The sequence below is a fragment of the Engraulis encrasicolus genome, chromosome 19 (genome assembly GCF_034702125.1).
Source record: "Engraulis encrasicolus isolate BLACKSEA-1 chromosome 19, IST_EnEncr_1.0, whole genome shotgun sequence".
Lineage (NCBI taxonomy): Eukaryota > Metazoa > Chordata > Actinopteri > Clupeiformes > Engraulidae > Engraulis > Engraulis encrasicolus.
This window is the reverse complement of record NC_085875.1, coordinates 21,748,467-21,763,616: the sequence shown is the minus strand read 5'-3', so window position 1 is coordinate 21,763,616 and position 15,150 is coordinate 21,748,467. Positions and strand designations below refer to the sequence as shown.

At 41.8% G+C, this 15,150-nt stretch overlaps 1 protein-coding gene across 2 annotated transcripts; it reads right to left on the bottom strand.

Annotated features, from left to right (window-relative positions):
* Window positions 1–584: 584 nt before the first annotated feature.
* LOC134435061 (procathepsin L-like) lies at window positions 585–14,008 on the bottom strand. Of its 2 annotated transcripts, XM_063183817.1 has the most exons (10): window positions 13,925–14,008; window positions 12,853–12,956; window positions 12,367–12,571; window positions 11,847–11,947; window positions 11,411–11,553; window positions 10,865–11,038; window positions 5,317–5,508; window positions 2,990–3,155; window positions 1,804–1,909; window positions 585–1,339 (listed from the first exon to the last, which is right to left on the bottom strand). In XM_063183817.1, the coding sequence occupies exons 4-10, from the start codon at window positions 11,944–11,946 to the stop codon at window positions 1,240–1,242; spliced, it is 981 nt and encodes a 326-aa protein (XP_063039887.1). In that variant the 5' UTR covers window position 11,947; window positions 12,367–12,571; window positions 12,853–12,956; window positions 13,925–14,008; the 3' UTR covers window positions 585–1,239. The 2 variants fall into 2 exon arrangements, with proteins under 2 accessions (XP_063039887.1, XP_063039888.1); XM_063183818.1 differs by lacking the exons at window positions 12,367–12,571; window positions 12,853–12,956; window positions 13,925–14,008 and adding an exon at window positions 12,080–12,120.
* Window positions 14,009–15,150: the final 1,142 nt, after the last annotated feature.

The following is a 15,150-nucleotide window of genomic DNA, read 5'->3' as shown; positions in this document are numbered from 1 at the left end:
GTGTGTGTGTGTGTGTGTGTGTGTGTGTGTGTGTGTGGGTGTGTGTCAGGGGCGGCGCTATGGGCAAGCGGGGCATTTGTCCCAGGGCCCTCCTGTATGGGTGTTGGGGGCCCTATTGTGGGAGGAGAGAAGTGCCGCGCACTGTCAAGTTAAATTAACAGGTTTTTAACGTGACAACGTTTCTGCCTGTCGGTCTTCTTCAGGTCACCTGTGAAATAACAGGTAGTACCTTTTAAAGGGGAAGCTCAATTGCTCCCACCTGACCCATAATTAGGTTACTGACAGGTGTCAATTAATGTTCAATTGGTTACAATGAAGGATTGGACATCACATTCACTTGTGACCATGGCAAGCCGTATGAGGGGCTACTGTTTCGCTCCGCCACTGGTGTGTGTGTGTGTGTGTCTCTGTCTGTCTGTCTGTCTGTCTTTCTGTGTGTAAGGTCCATGCGTGCAGCAATAATGCTCATAATAATGCTGACTTCACCATTTAACATTCAGAGACAAACTACCTGTAGATGAGCCCACAAGACGATTGAAGTGAAAGACACGATGAAAGCTGAAAGTATTAACTGTTGTCTTGAATATTTATTGACAATGCATGTTACTGTAAGAAAGAACAAAGCCATTGTAATGATCAATCTTTTGCAGTAGATCTACAGTAGATGTCAAAACTGTGGGGAAAGCCACATGATAGCCTATGCATTTACAAAACTTTAATAATCAATAAACTAAGCATTAGTAATCAAATTAGAAACGTTGACTTTGAGTCTGATTATGATGCAGTGTTTTTGAGAGTGAATATTAGGCTATATAATACTCAGCAGATAGGCGACCTTATCCAAATCGCCATACTGTGATTTTAGATGTATGGTAGGCTACAGTCTTTGGAGCAATATGGCTAAATTAGCAAAAACAGGGTTTCAACATTTCAGAGTAAACTTAGGAGCTGAGCATAAATCCACACAGAGTATTAACGGCACTGTGAAGAGTCAAAAGTCAGTGTAAAATTATGCTGGTGGCCAGTGTGATCTCAACTCTTTATTCACATAATATTAAGTGGACTTACCAAAGAGTAACATTTTTGGGTGGGGCCAAACCATAATTAACTATCAAATCAGACCAGATACACTGTAGGTTCAGAATAGTGTTGAATTAACACTGCAAAATTTACTGTGAGTATTGTTGTCTCCCTGCCCTTTGACCTCTGGTTGGACTAGACTACTAGACTACTAGACTACTAGACTAGAGGGTAAACTGGGGAGCAGGCGATGCAGCACTGGTTCCTCTTGTTCCTGGCCATCTTGATGTAGCCTTTCTCTCCCCAGTCAACACCAAAACTTCAGAGACAAGACACAAAAGCAGCACAATAATTGTCAGACACTCTACACAAGTTTTTTCTTAGTAGTGCTCAGAAAAATGTATCTACAAAAACGTGTAATTGTAACAGATGCACTGTAGATGTCCATATCCTACAGCTACAATTTAGCAAATAGCTTTGTAACTTAAGTAGGCCTATTATTGTTGAGTAATTCAAATTCAGAAGGTCTGAAGCTCGCACTCAGAAAAAAAACTATGGAGAGATGCCCATAAAAAAGTGGGTTTTTAATGATTTCACATATGCCGTGCTATTTACAAACGTTTGTGGTGACCCCATCCTAGGTGCAAAAAAATAAATGAATTGCTCGGCATATGTGTAAATAGCATGGCATATGTGAGATCATTAAAAACCCAGTTTTTTATGCCACTGAAGGCAATACAAGAGTTTGTTGCGGATAAGTGGATATAGCAGCAAAAACCCCACCTGTTTTTCACCAGCCAGTAGTCCTCGCCCTTTTCAGTGCCATAGCCAACAGCCAGCATGGCATGGTCTACCTTCGAACTGCTACATGCAGGCTCATTGTACACACCTACATCAATCAATCAATCGATCAATTACAGAGAAATAGGCCTAATCAATAAATCAATGATAAAGTCTGAACACAATGGCACATTCTACACACCTGACATCAATATACATGTAGCAATAGCCATTTGTATGGCACATTATCATACACAATTGCCATTTAATGTTCTTGAGAAAGTGGTAGAAGTATCTGGAGAGACATAAATAACCCTAATTAAAGGCAGATGAAAGTAAAGCTATTTTTAATTTCTTTTCAAAACATGCCACTGAAGGGCCAGTTGTAGGCTAATTTCAACCCGCAATTCAGGAAGTTGGCTGAGTTCATCTCATCCTGTCTGGATTATACCCTGGGCATAACCAGCTTCCATCATTCAATTTTTTATCTTAAATATAGTATATGCATTGTATTAATTTAATAATTAATTAGTTAGTCTGATGCATAAAGCCAGGCTTACACTATGAGACTTTTTGCCCGCTTTTTTCCACAATTTGGCACTCGCACGTCTTTTTGGGGAATTGGGTCGATTTCTTGCTCAATCGCAGGTCAATCGTGAGTCTCGTGTCGTGTAGGCCTACTGTAGCCTACAAGGGGTAACTACAAGCGAGTTCACCTCACGAGTATGTAATCGTAGGGTCGCAAGAAAATCAAAACAGTTTGAAATCCAGGTCGTCCCTCGTGATTAAATCGCACAGTTAAAGCAGTGCTACGGCCCGACTTGACACTAGGCCTACACATGCACAAACTGACAGGGCGGCGCGATTCGCTCTTGAGCACGACCTCATCTCCACTTCAGGTGTGCATGTTCCCTCCTCTGCAGACCCTGGAAACATGCCTGTCGTGTCGCACAGTGGGAGCATTCTGCTTGCCTCCGTCTGTCGGCTCGTATAGTGTGAGGACGTGAGTCGTGAGAACTTTTAAATCGTTAAATCGTATTCCCGCCTTTACTCTATGTATTTTATTGAGATGGGGTGTATGTTTATGTCTCTACCACCAGATGTAACTTAGCCTATACCTGCTTCGAATGTATTGAATCAAAGTAGTCTGACGTCAGGTGAAAAAGGCCTACACATGAAAACAGCTTACCAGATGAGTAGTGCAAGAAGGAGTCATGACTGGCATCGATATCAACGCACATTGGACCCACATTCGCCAGGGCCTCCTGCAATGCATGCTCATTCCCATGGGCCAAATATTTATGTCCTCGGCAGTAGGCACCAATATTCGAAGATTTAAAACGACAGGTTGAATCCTGAGAATTGGTCAAATTTTTAAGAACACTTTTCTGGTGTAGCAGTTTAAAAGTATACAGGACATTATTATTGTCAAGGATGTTTTCAAAAAGAAAACCTGTTCAAAAGCAGCTGAACTTCAACTTTCATTGCTTTTAAATGTACCACTGATTCTTGAGAAAGTGGCTAAAACATGTCTCAGCAATAAACTGCCAATTCTGTTGAAAATAAACTACATTTTCATGAACAAAATGAATCCGGGTAAAGACCCAGTGGTCTGTTACACAAATGTACAGTCGTTTGAAATATTTAAGTGTAATTGTATTACTTTTCATGGCTATAAACCTGCCCACACCCTGTAAAAACAGCTGTCTCAAGGACAGACATCATCATTTCAATTGACTTAAAATGTAAAAATCACTGATATTATTGAATAATATCACCATGATGTGAAAGTCCATATTGAAGTGGTTCTGCAGATATGCACATAGTGCGTGTAAAGCAATATTTACCACTATTTTCTGATTGCACAAAGTGTGTCCAGCATATTAGTCACCACTGTCAGATTTTTTTTTAAAAAGACAATAAAATCAGGTATGCACAAGGTCATTATCATTACTTAGGACCCCTTTTCAAACCTTTAGCTCTACTGAATACTTTACCATCACAGAAGTTCCTGTAAGTTTACTCATTTCTCCTAAATTTGATAATTTGTTTGGACACTGGTACTGTCCCAACCATAAACTGTCAACACCGTCGGGGGTTTTAATAGTATTATGTTACATTCATGTTAATTATATATACTTTTTCAGAAGCGGCATGAAGCCCCTAAGAAACAGAGCGAAAACGAAGTGGCTAATGTGAGCAAAAAATGCACAATATGTAAAAGAGTGTTTTTTTGTCTCACACCGTCAGATGTCACCACCGTCAGATTTTGTTCAGCTCATCATCATGTTCCATATTTTACTGAATTGTCCTGGTAAATGAAACATTACCAGACATGTTAGTAATAATTGTGACCCAAACTTATACTCCAGCCTCCACTGAGGTGCATTTGGAGGGTTTTTTGTCACAAAACCTGACGGTGGTGACATCTGATGTAGTTCACAAAAAATCATGTGTTTTACATGTTTTTGACAAGTTTTAAGAATATGCTTCCAATAAGTATCTACAATTATGTTGAATTGTAAAAGTAATTCACTCAGTAAACATATTTTTTTTTACTTCTAATTCTGTCTGACGCTGGTGACAAAACCAAGAAAGAGCCCATTTTATGAAAAATGTAAAACATGGGGAGCTTGGCCAATACATTCACTGCACAGCCAAGACCTTCATCTATGATAATACACCTCTATATTTTGGATTTGAACAACGTAAAACCTGTTTATGCCACATTTTCAATAATCTAGGCCTACTTCCTAGAGTATCTAACAAATTAAGAAAAAACACATGCACAAACATACTGTGCACACACAAAAATAAAGTGTTTATGCTAGATGTCATTGACTCGAGAGGGCTATTTATTTTGCTAAATGTAGGTAATAATTAGGTCACTTTCACCACCTTCAGATTACTGTCACCACCGTCAGTTCTTAAGTCACCACCGTAAGAAGGAGTTTTGGACATTTTAAATGAATGTGCTTACAAAATTTTCCTTTGGAGTTGTTGAATTATCAAAGTAATCGCAAATTTAAGCCTACGCGAATATTTGTGAAATTACAAAAAATTGTTTGATCTATTTAGGCATAAAGTAAGCATTGTCTGACAGCACATATTTTTAAATTAGAACACATGAAGCAGTATTAAAATAGAATGAAAGTGAATTTTCAGCATTTAAAGGCATATGTGTGAACCAAAAAACACACACAATCACTTAAAAACTCCAGATACATATGCAACCAAATCAATACACTTTTTATTGCTTTTAATTGTGTCTGACAGTGTTGACAAAAAACAAGGTATTATCGGAGAAAAACCCGATTTCTGAAAAAAATTGAAAATGGGGAGATTGGCCTTGTGCATTTCTGAAAAGCCAAGACCTTTGTCTACGAGGATATACTATATTACTTTGTAATTCACTTCGTTTTTTTTCTTTCAAGATTACAACCTGTTTTAGCCACTTTCTCAAGAATCAGTGGTACACAATCGTTGTAATATCGGCTTTGTTGTACTGAACCTTACCTGTCCCTCGTAAGGATAGGATGCTTCAGTGTCTATCCCTCCATTGTCTTTCACGTAGCGGAAAGCGTCGCCCTCATCTCCGCCATTGCAGCCCTCATTCCCATACTTCCTACTGCAGTCCACCAGCTGCTGTTCACTCAGAGAGGGGAGTTTGCCATACTTAATGCAGGTATGGGACTCCAGCGCACCTGTCTGTTTAAATCAAGGAGAGATAGATATATACTCATGAACGGCCATCCGGGTACTTTGCTCTTAAATTTGCGTTATGCCCCTTTATGGGTGAAAACAAACCGAATGTCTCATTGACTTACATGCTACATCGGGTAGCCTAAATGAACACATTCCATGCTTCAGCCACGGCTGTTTGGCTATATTATTTGAACAGCCGGCAACACAGCACATTTTCAGCATGTTGCGCGTGAACAACGCTAGTCTACAGGTCCGTATCTTTCGTTTAATAAACCCCAACATCACCAATTGACTTGCATAGGTTGTTTTCCCCCACAAATGGGTGTAACGCACGTTCATGAGTATAGGAGGGATTACTGACATCATAACAGCGTTGTACGGAATGGTCGGGAGGGGAGTACCTTTCTTCTTCTACGGTCAGTACTGGCGGCATGGTAAAGTGCAATGCCATTACCGCCATGGTTGGAGTGTGGAACAGTGATAGGACGACATGAATGCTTGACAGCTGTCTTGAATTATCCCCTGCAATTACAGCGGACTGACAGCTGCAGTTAATTTGGCCACACACTGAACAGTAGCCCCGTACGACTTTGTTGCTATATGAATTAAGTTCATTATGTCTAACTGTTTAACTTAAACACTTAGTGGTTTCTTTTGCCTTAAGACATGTAAAAGTTTTTATCTTTTACCTGACATGTTTCGACGGTGTTACTTCCGTCTTCATCAGAGGGTCACTGTGATGTTGATGAGTGACGTGCTTTAAAAACAGCTGATGTTGTTGTGGAGGTGTGACCTCCCTGTCAATAATGACAGGTTGGTCACACCTCCTGCTGTTAGAGTTGTCCTCTTAGGATGGTGGTCCAGGTGTGTGAGAGCAAACAACAACATCATGATCCTGCCGGCGGACAAGGGCAGGACGACGGTCATCTTGGACTCAGAACAATATGAAACACAAATGTGCAATATGTTGGCAGACACGGCCACGTACGAGGTAGGCCTACTCAGGAAAGATCCAACAGAAGACAAAAAGAAAAAACTCAAAGCCATACTAAAACCACTACTGGACGCAAAGAAAATAGAAAAAACGGCATACAACAACCTTATACCCACAGCAAATATAACCCCACGGATTTATGGCACCCCCAAAATACACAAACCTGGAGCACCATTAAGACCCATTGTGGACAGCATCGGATCCGTCACTTACAACCTCTCAAAGGCCCTTGCAGAAATAATAAAACCACTTCTCGGCCAAACGGAACACCACTGCAAGAACGCCAAACAGCTAGCCGAACAACTGAGAAAGGTAAAAGTGGAGAAGGATGAGATGCTCATTTCACACGATGTGGTGTCACTGTTCACAAAAACACCAGTGAAGGCCACACTACACATCATACAGCAACGCCTCGAGACTGACAGAACACTCAAAACACGCACATTACTGACAGCACAAGACATAAGCCAATTACTGAATTTCATCGCCACATCCACATATTTTCAGTTCCGTGGAACAATATACAGGCAGAAGGAGGGATTCGCCATGGGGGACCCACTCTCTGCCATAATGTGTGGGTTTTTCATGGAACACCTGGAGAAGGAGGCCATCACATCTGCCCCAGAGGAATGCAGACCCACGTTATGGCGGAGGTATGTGGACGACATTTTAGAGAAAATAAAAATTGGACGAACGCAACAACTAACTGATCACCTCAACTCCATAGACCAAACTGGCAACATACAATTCACACATGAGGAGGAGAAGGACAAATCAATAGCATTCCTGGACATTAAAATTCACCACACAGACGAGGGAGACATCAGAATAACCATCTACAGAAAACCAACACACACGGACCAATATTTACTCTGGACGTCCGAACACCCCATTGCGCACAAACTATCCGTTGTCAGAACCCTCTACGAACGCGCATCCATCATTACCGATCCCGACGAACGCGCAGCTGAAGAACAACACATCCGACAGGCACTTGCAGCTTGCCAATACCCACCATGGGCCATTCAGAAAGGCGCCCTACAGGTAAAAACGAAGGAGGACACACAAGGGAAGAAAAGAAAAAAACAGTCCACACAAAAACCGGAAAACAAAGGAATGGTGATCCTGCCCTACATCAAAGGGATCACCGAACGCATACAGCGAGCCATGAAGAAACACAAGATACAAACGCCAGTAAAGCCACACACCAAACTACGACAGCTGCTAGTACACCCCAAGGACAAAATAGACCAACATAACAAATGCAATGTCATATATGAGATTCCGTGCCGGTCAACAAGTCATATATTGGGGAGACAGGGAGGACATTCAACATAAGAAAAAATGAGCATAAAAAAGAGTGTGAAAAGGAAACAGAACAAAGACATACAAGAGCAATAAAGGAGAGAGCCACACAGGAGAACCTCAAATCAGCCATAACTGACCACTGTAGGAGGGAAAATCACATCATGGACTGGGACAAGGCAAAAGTCATACAGCAAGAGAACAACAGATACCACCGCTGGATTAAGGAGTCTATGGAGATCAGAAAGCGTAGCCCAAGTACCATGAACAGGGATGAGGGGGCATACATGCTCTCACACACCTGGACCACCATCCTAAGAGGACAACTCTAACAGCAGGAGGTGTGACCAACCTGTCATTATTGACAGGGAGGTCAGACCTCCACAACAACATCAGCTGTTTTTAAAGCACGTCACTCATCAACATCACAGTGACCCTCTGATGAAGACGGAAGTAACACCGTCGAAACATGTCAGGTAAAAGATAAAAACTTTTACATGTCTTAAGGCAAAAGAAACCACTAAGTGTTTGACTTTGTTGCTGTCGACCAACATTGCCGAAGCACGTGAGCGAGAACTTGTTGTCACGATGTGGGTGTTATTAAATACAGTGCATTTAAAGTCGGCCACAAATATGAACGAGACCATGAGCTCGCACCAATTTGCTCTACTAACACACCACGTGTGAGGAGTGGGGGGACAGGCAGTGAGGAGGAGCTGACTCACGTGAGTGAGTTGTTGACCAACTAGTTCATGGGCGCGTGACCTCGGAGGCAGTCTGCAGGCGAGCATTGAAGGGGATAAGCAACTGCAGAGGTTGCAAGATCTGACTGCAGTCGCATTCATCCCGCGATAGTTTGACACCATGTGACATGTCACCTCGTCGACGCAACATCACCGAAATTTGACAGGAAATCTAACCGTCATGCAAGTTTTTGAGCCAGAATGCATTGCTGTCTAAATGCGGATACAGCCGTTGCAGTAAATTGATCGCACCTACTGACAACCGGATATCCTCTTTTGGCATATTTTTGCGGAGTTTCCGGATTTTGTATCCAACACTGCGGTCCGGTTCTTGATTCTGATTGGCTGATAGCCGTGGTCAATCAAGCGTAAACCTACACCTTCCACCTGAAGATTCTATGCGTGTCTAAATTAGACCCCGCGCATCTACGTAGGTAATGAGAATATGTTGCAGTTGGGGTAGGGAGTCTGCAAGGAGGGCACATCTTTGCACCATATGTGGTTTGGGGTATCAGTGTGATTGCAAAGATATTTCATTCCTGCTGTTTTTTTACTTGAGTCCGTGGGTTATGCTCTATTGATAACGGGCAAGGGGACGTTTACGGAACTCCTCGTGCCCCACTCCCTTTGGCCGTTATCAATCGAGCATAACCCACGGCCTCTCGTGGCTTATTGCTTAAATAATCACTATTTAGTACACATTTTTACATTCCTGGTGATTTTCTACTATTTAGATAAGACCATGTGAGAGCAGACAGGAAGCAAGTGGGAGAGAGAGATGGGGAGGGGTTGAGATAAGATTCAAAGCTGTCCCGATGGACAATATATGTAGCCCGTATATGGTCAGGTTTGTTAGCTTTACCACAGTATCCCCTGAAGAACATACGTATTAACATTCATTTCTTTATAATCCTTTATAGTTAAATATTGGACGATGGTAGTTTTGTTTGCAAACACCACCATAGGGCCTAACCACCAATGCACCTTTGACCAAGAAATGTTCAATGCTTTCCTTACTGGTTACTCGTATTGTAGGCTATGCCATATTCTAGTAGAAAATGCAGTAAGATAACTAAGTGCAAGTGTACTTATCTGTCACCAGAGCTGAATAGAAGCAGACATGCATATGCTATCAATTCCCCTCAAAAATGTGTAACTTACAGCAGTGTTTCCCAACCTTTGAGCCAAGGCACACTTTTCCCCTTGAAAAAATCTCGCGGCACACCACCAACCAAAAATGATGAAATAATGAAAAGAAATTATAGCCTACTCTGTAACCGCCTATATTAACAATATAGACCTAAAATGCTGTTTGACCACTCACAACGCAGCAAATGGACGAGGTCGGACAGTTCTGACAGCGCTCCATTGAACTCAATGTAGAAATTTCATGTTTTAGCGAAATATTACGATCATATTATTATTAAAATATGATCGGAAATTGTGCCTGGGGTATGTCAAAGGTGCAAGTTTCCCCCGCGAGGTAACAGGAGGTGATTACTATTCCCAAATTTTCCTAAAACTGGTCTAATGCTTACCAGCAAGCAGCTGGATAGTCTGACTTGAAGGGTCCTCAGCATCCTCGCATCAGCCCTCGCATCCTCACACTCGACTAGAAAGCGCACGGCTTTGCAGGCGGTTAATATTTAGCGTCTCTGCTACTGTGTGGAACTTTCTTGATTTAGCTACAAGTTCGGCTACGTGGTAGCTAGTAAGGGCGCTCTCATTTAGGCCTAATACGCTACCTTTGTGTATTTTTTCCCTCATGAATGTTGCCTGGTTCTCTGTCTGCTTACACAGGCTACGCAGGCCAACAAAAATAGTCTGCATTTTTGTTTTGAAGTGAAGGGTGTTTCGTTTGCTTGTTTGGTACCACTGTTGGATATTTTTTCACCACATAGGCCTACCTAGCACAATGGAATCAATGCCGTTGAATGCATCCCCCGTACAAATAAATCCAAATGAAATGTAAAGCTTGTCCAGGACCAAGATCGGAGTTCATGTTTGGTTTCAAAAACGTCTCCATCACTTTTACATTTCTGCTACCCACACGCTCTGACGAGACCTGACCCTGCTGTCACACAATCACATTCATGCCTCTTATCTTTACTCCAATGCAATTCGCTACCTGCTGCCACCTAGTGATACGGAACTATTACATGATTAGGACACCGGTCAGCAGCAGGCTCTAATAGATAATGGCATGGGCATTATTTGCTGATAATAATGAATTCGTTATATATATATTAAAAAAAAAACTCACACAAAAACAAGAACTAGTGTGCCGCGGCACAGTGGTTGGGAAACACTGACTTACAGTACTGAAGGCCCAGCAGGATCCACAGTCTCCTTGGCTTTTAACGTCAGTCACACAGCCAGTTCTCCTCCAGTCTACAGATGCAGGCAGCAGCCGAGGGGAGTCCTCATGTGGAGACATGCTGACATTGCGGAGAGTCAGGACACCCAGGAGATGGCCATATTCTTCCGCAGTCTGTTCAGAGGGCACAAAACATAACAGACTACACTGTGAAGGATGATCTAAGATGCATGGATTTTTGTTGAGCTAGATGTACAGACACCGGTACTTAACCAGGTGTATGAACTCAAACAGAAAAGTTCCCAAAGTAAGGTTGGTTTGCACAGTGACCTCAAAAAAACACCAAGATTCTATGTAGAACTTTATTGGGGGCACAATGAATTCGGAACTCCAATAACCACACCTGAGTCAAGTACGTAAAAGCACAGAGAACAGTAATGTGCATTAGTAGAATACGTAGACCGGAACACCTAAATAATACTAGTATTGTATTTTGCATCTCCACCACAATGCTACTTTCTACAGAAGCAGGTGTGCTGCCCTTACCTTGTCTGAGAGGTGGTTCATGCCCATCCGGTAGGTGCTAATGCCCTGATCAGCCAGGATGTTGTGGGCCAGGACCCGGCGACGGCTGGAGAGCCAGATGTCTTTACGATACGCCTCCTCCTCAACAGTTTGGTAGACCTTGTCTGTGTTGCCGAAATCAGAGAAAGGTGATTTTCCCTTTTTTTTAACTTTACTACAGTATTCACAACTGATGGATGTTTCAAATGGTAACGTGTTTCAAAGTTAAAAAGATAATAAATGTTAACAATTTCTGGGACTGCAGTGGTGCACTGCGCTAAGCTGCTAAGAAACCCATACCATTTACCAGAAGTTGCTCATATGCGCGAGTTCGGCTGGGGTCATATCACCACCTTACACCATCTGTAAAGGACAAAAGCCCACAAATACTGTATGCTTAAAGAGACACATTTCTCACCAAACTTGAGTTTCCAAGCGTGGAACTCCAGGTCCTCCAGAGAGATGCTGGCACAGCTCACCACTGCCAGACAGGCAGCTGCTATGATCAACCACGTCATGCTGTAACATAAATCAAGACCAGTGTGCGCAAATCACAGATAAGTAGAAAAGTAGAAGTTAAGATAAACTGAAAACAGTTTCCTTCCAACACAACAACACTGAGTAACCAGTAGACAGACAGACAATGTGTACCTGCCTACGACCAGCTAATTCTGCTCTGGTTGGATAACATTTGTCGGTGGGTACTTTTTAGGTTTCATTTCAGTACAGTCTACCTCATTGGATAGTGGAATAACTGGTTTAGCAGCTATAATGTCATACGCAAATGTTGCACTTACACCATTAATTTACTTCTTGCTTTCAGTTTTGACACCTCTGCAAATCACAGTGTGTGTGTGTGTGCGTGCGCGCCTGTGTTTCTAAACAAGTCAATTACATAAGTAGGCCTATCTATTTAACAAATTGAATATCATCCCTACCTGTCGCAGAATGGTGTCCTCCTTAGATGATTATGAAGAATGTTTTAGTAGACAAAAGCTGCACAGTCATTTACTTTAATGTAAATGGGGATCTATTAACTTCTCCAAATGACGTCCAGCCACGTGACCACAACTTTCAGTTCCAACTGGAGCCAGTTCCAACAGTGACGTCCTCTTTTCCATCATTGATTACTGCATTACAGCGCTTCATGAGAGTATTATAATTATTAGTAGGTGAGTTTTATAAAATAAACAGCTCTTTAATTGAGGGGATGAAGACCTTACTTAAAAAATCTATTAGTGGATCAACAATTTTTACTATATATTATTTGAAATTAGTATTGTTGTTCCACACAATTTTGTTACCTTAGGGCAATGAAATGACAAAAAAAACCACTTAAACTTGAACCAGCACCATCCAACTGATTCGTTTCATGGTGATAATATTTCAAAGATATAAGATCAAACATCAAAAATCCTTCTCACCAAACTTGAGTTTCCAAGCGTGGAACTCCAGGTCCTCCAGAGAGATGCTGGCACAGCTCACCACTGCCAGACAGGCAGCTGCTATGATGTACAGCTTCGTGCTGCTGTAATGGGTGAAACACAGACCATAATTACCTCTGCCAGGAGGTTATGTGATCGCCCGATTTCTGTGTGGCATGTCTGTCCGTCTGTCGCTCTGTTCATTCGCTGCTATTTTGCGGGCTGCCACAAGGTGGACGAGGTGAATTGAGCAATGACAGGACGTGCCTGCGATTTGGATTGATGGACAGTGAGTGACCAGTGACCACAGCATAGCGCACCGATTTGCTGTGCCATGGCTGCGTAACCAATAGCACACCAACAAATGTACAACAATATTGCACACATATCGTTGCGGAGTTAATTGTTCTCCGAGCGTTTGGCCTGACAATCAAATCAGCTTTTGCGGAGTTGAACAGTTGTTCCCTGTTCAGTTGAAGTTCACGAAGGGTGGAGATATTAATAACGGCGAACAGTGGTTAACAGTGATGAAGGCAGCGCCAAGGAGGGGAAGGTATGCAGTTCACTAGATTTTGGTTAATCAAAGTTGTGTTGCGACGGTCACCACAGCAAAGCCAATCAGAAAGCGCACAGCGCGGATTTGCTGTCACTGTGCCCACATGGCTGAAGCCATAGGCGTAGCCAGTCACTAAAACATAATGTAATATAATAAGGATGACATATAATGTCACGCATGCGTTTAATTGTTCTCAACCAAATCAGCTTTCTCTCGTCTGTCCGGTTGAAGTTTGTTCGAAGGGTGGAAGAATTAGTTACACCACACCATGTCACAAATATTAGAACAAATTCAGCTTCCCTGGCGGAGGTCTGCATTCTCTGAGTGCATTTCTAGTTGAATGTGTTGTGCAGTGTTTTCCTTTCTTTTTATTTGTGTGTGTGTGTGTGTGTGTGTGTGTGTGTGTGTGTGTGTGTGTGTGTGTGTGTGTGTGTGTGGACCGTAGAGGTATGTGTGTTTAATTATGCAATGTGTTCACATGTGCGTGTGTGTTTAATTATGTAATCTGAAACTTACATTTGTGGGATGTCACTCTCAGATCACAACAAGAAGGATGCTTCCAGTTCTGGCAACAGAGGCCTACTGTATGCCTTGTGCTCCTATCTCTCATACATGATCCCTCTGAATAGCTGATGTGTCCACAGAGACTGTGAAAGGGTATTAAATTTAGATACACTTTCAGTTCTCTTTTCCTTTCCAGTCAACATCCCTAAAGAGTATGCAACGGGCCTGCCCACAAAAATGGTCTGACTTAGCCAGGCCGTGCCCTCCTAGTGAAGCAACAGCTTCAGCGTTGCTACCAGTCAGGTCAAGAGCAATGCAAGTACTTTTTGAGTTCCCACAAATATGGGAACCCCTCCCTCTTGGTTAGGAAGCAAACAATCATTAGCAAACCAAGGGAGGCCGTTTGGGAAATGTTAATTGTTATGCTCTAGGTCAGTGTATCAAGAAGGAGGCCGCACCTTGCATAGTAGTGTTTCTTATTGCACAGACACAGTGAAGGCACACTGAAGAAGGCACACGCCGAAACGCGTCTGTGCAATAGAAAACACTACTATGCAAGGTGCGGCCTCCTTCTTGAAACATTGAATTTGAAATTTGGGCCAATTTTTGGCACCCTCAAAGATTTAAATAATTAAGAGTGACGCCTGCTCCAAGAAGAAAATTGACATTGCTCTTGGTCAGACCAAGTCTCAAAGAGATTTTAAAGTCGATGATAATCAGGCTAGGTCTGACTAGTCTCATACCATATGTCCATTCCATCAACATGATCTACGATGATGTGAATGCTGTGCCTTATTAACAAAAGCAGCATGTTAAATGAATATGAAAAAATATGAATATTATATATATATATATATATATATATATATATATCTCATTGGACTTAACGTACCAATTTTTCTGAGAGCAACAAAATACATGCACTTGTATGAGCTTCAAGGGCCGAACAAGCTACTGTTCTTCTATCCTTCTTTTTTTTTTTTGTAACTTTATTTATAGATTTTCACAATTATACAAACAGCAACCCAAATCCCACCCACCCAGAGGTACACATACAGCATCCAATTTGAAGTAATAATAATACAAAAATGATCATTAATAAATAAAGTAAATACATAGAAACAATGATAACAGAAATATAACATAAAGAAAGTACAATGATAGTAATAATAATAATAATAATAACAGAAATAAAAACAAACAAAAAGGTCTGCTACATTGAGGAGCATTTTAACATT

Bases quoted from the DNA above. Each gene is read 5' to 3' on its own strand.
- LOC134435061 (XM_063183817.1), bottom strand. From the start codon at position 11,946: ATGACGTGGTTGATCATAGCAGCTGCCTGTCTGGCAGTGGTGAGCTGT. The intron at 1,910-2,989 runs GTAAGCTGTTTT...TGATTGATGTAG, and splicing joins CTTCTTGCACTACTCATCTG to GTGTGTACAATGAGCCTGCA. The intron at 1,340-1,803 runs GTGGGGTTTTTG...TTGTCTCTGAAG, and splicing joins TACTGGCTGGTGAAAAACAG to TTTTGGTGTTGACTGGGGAG.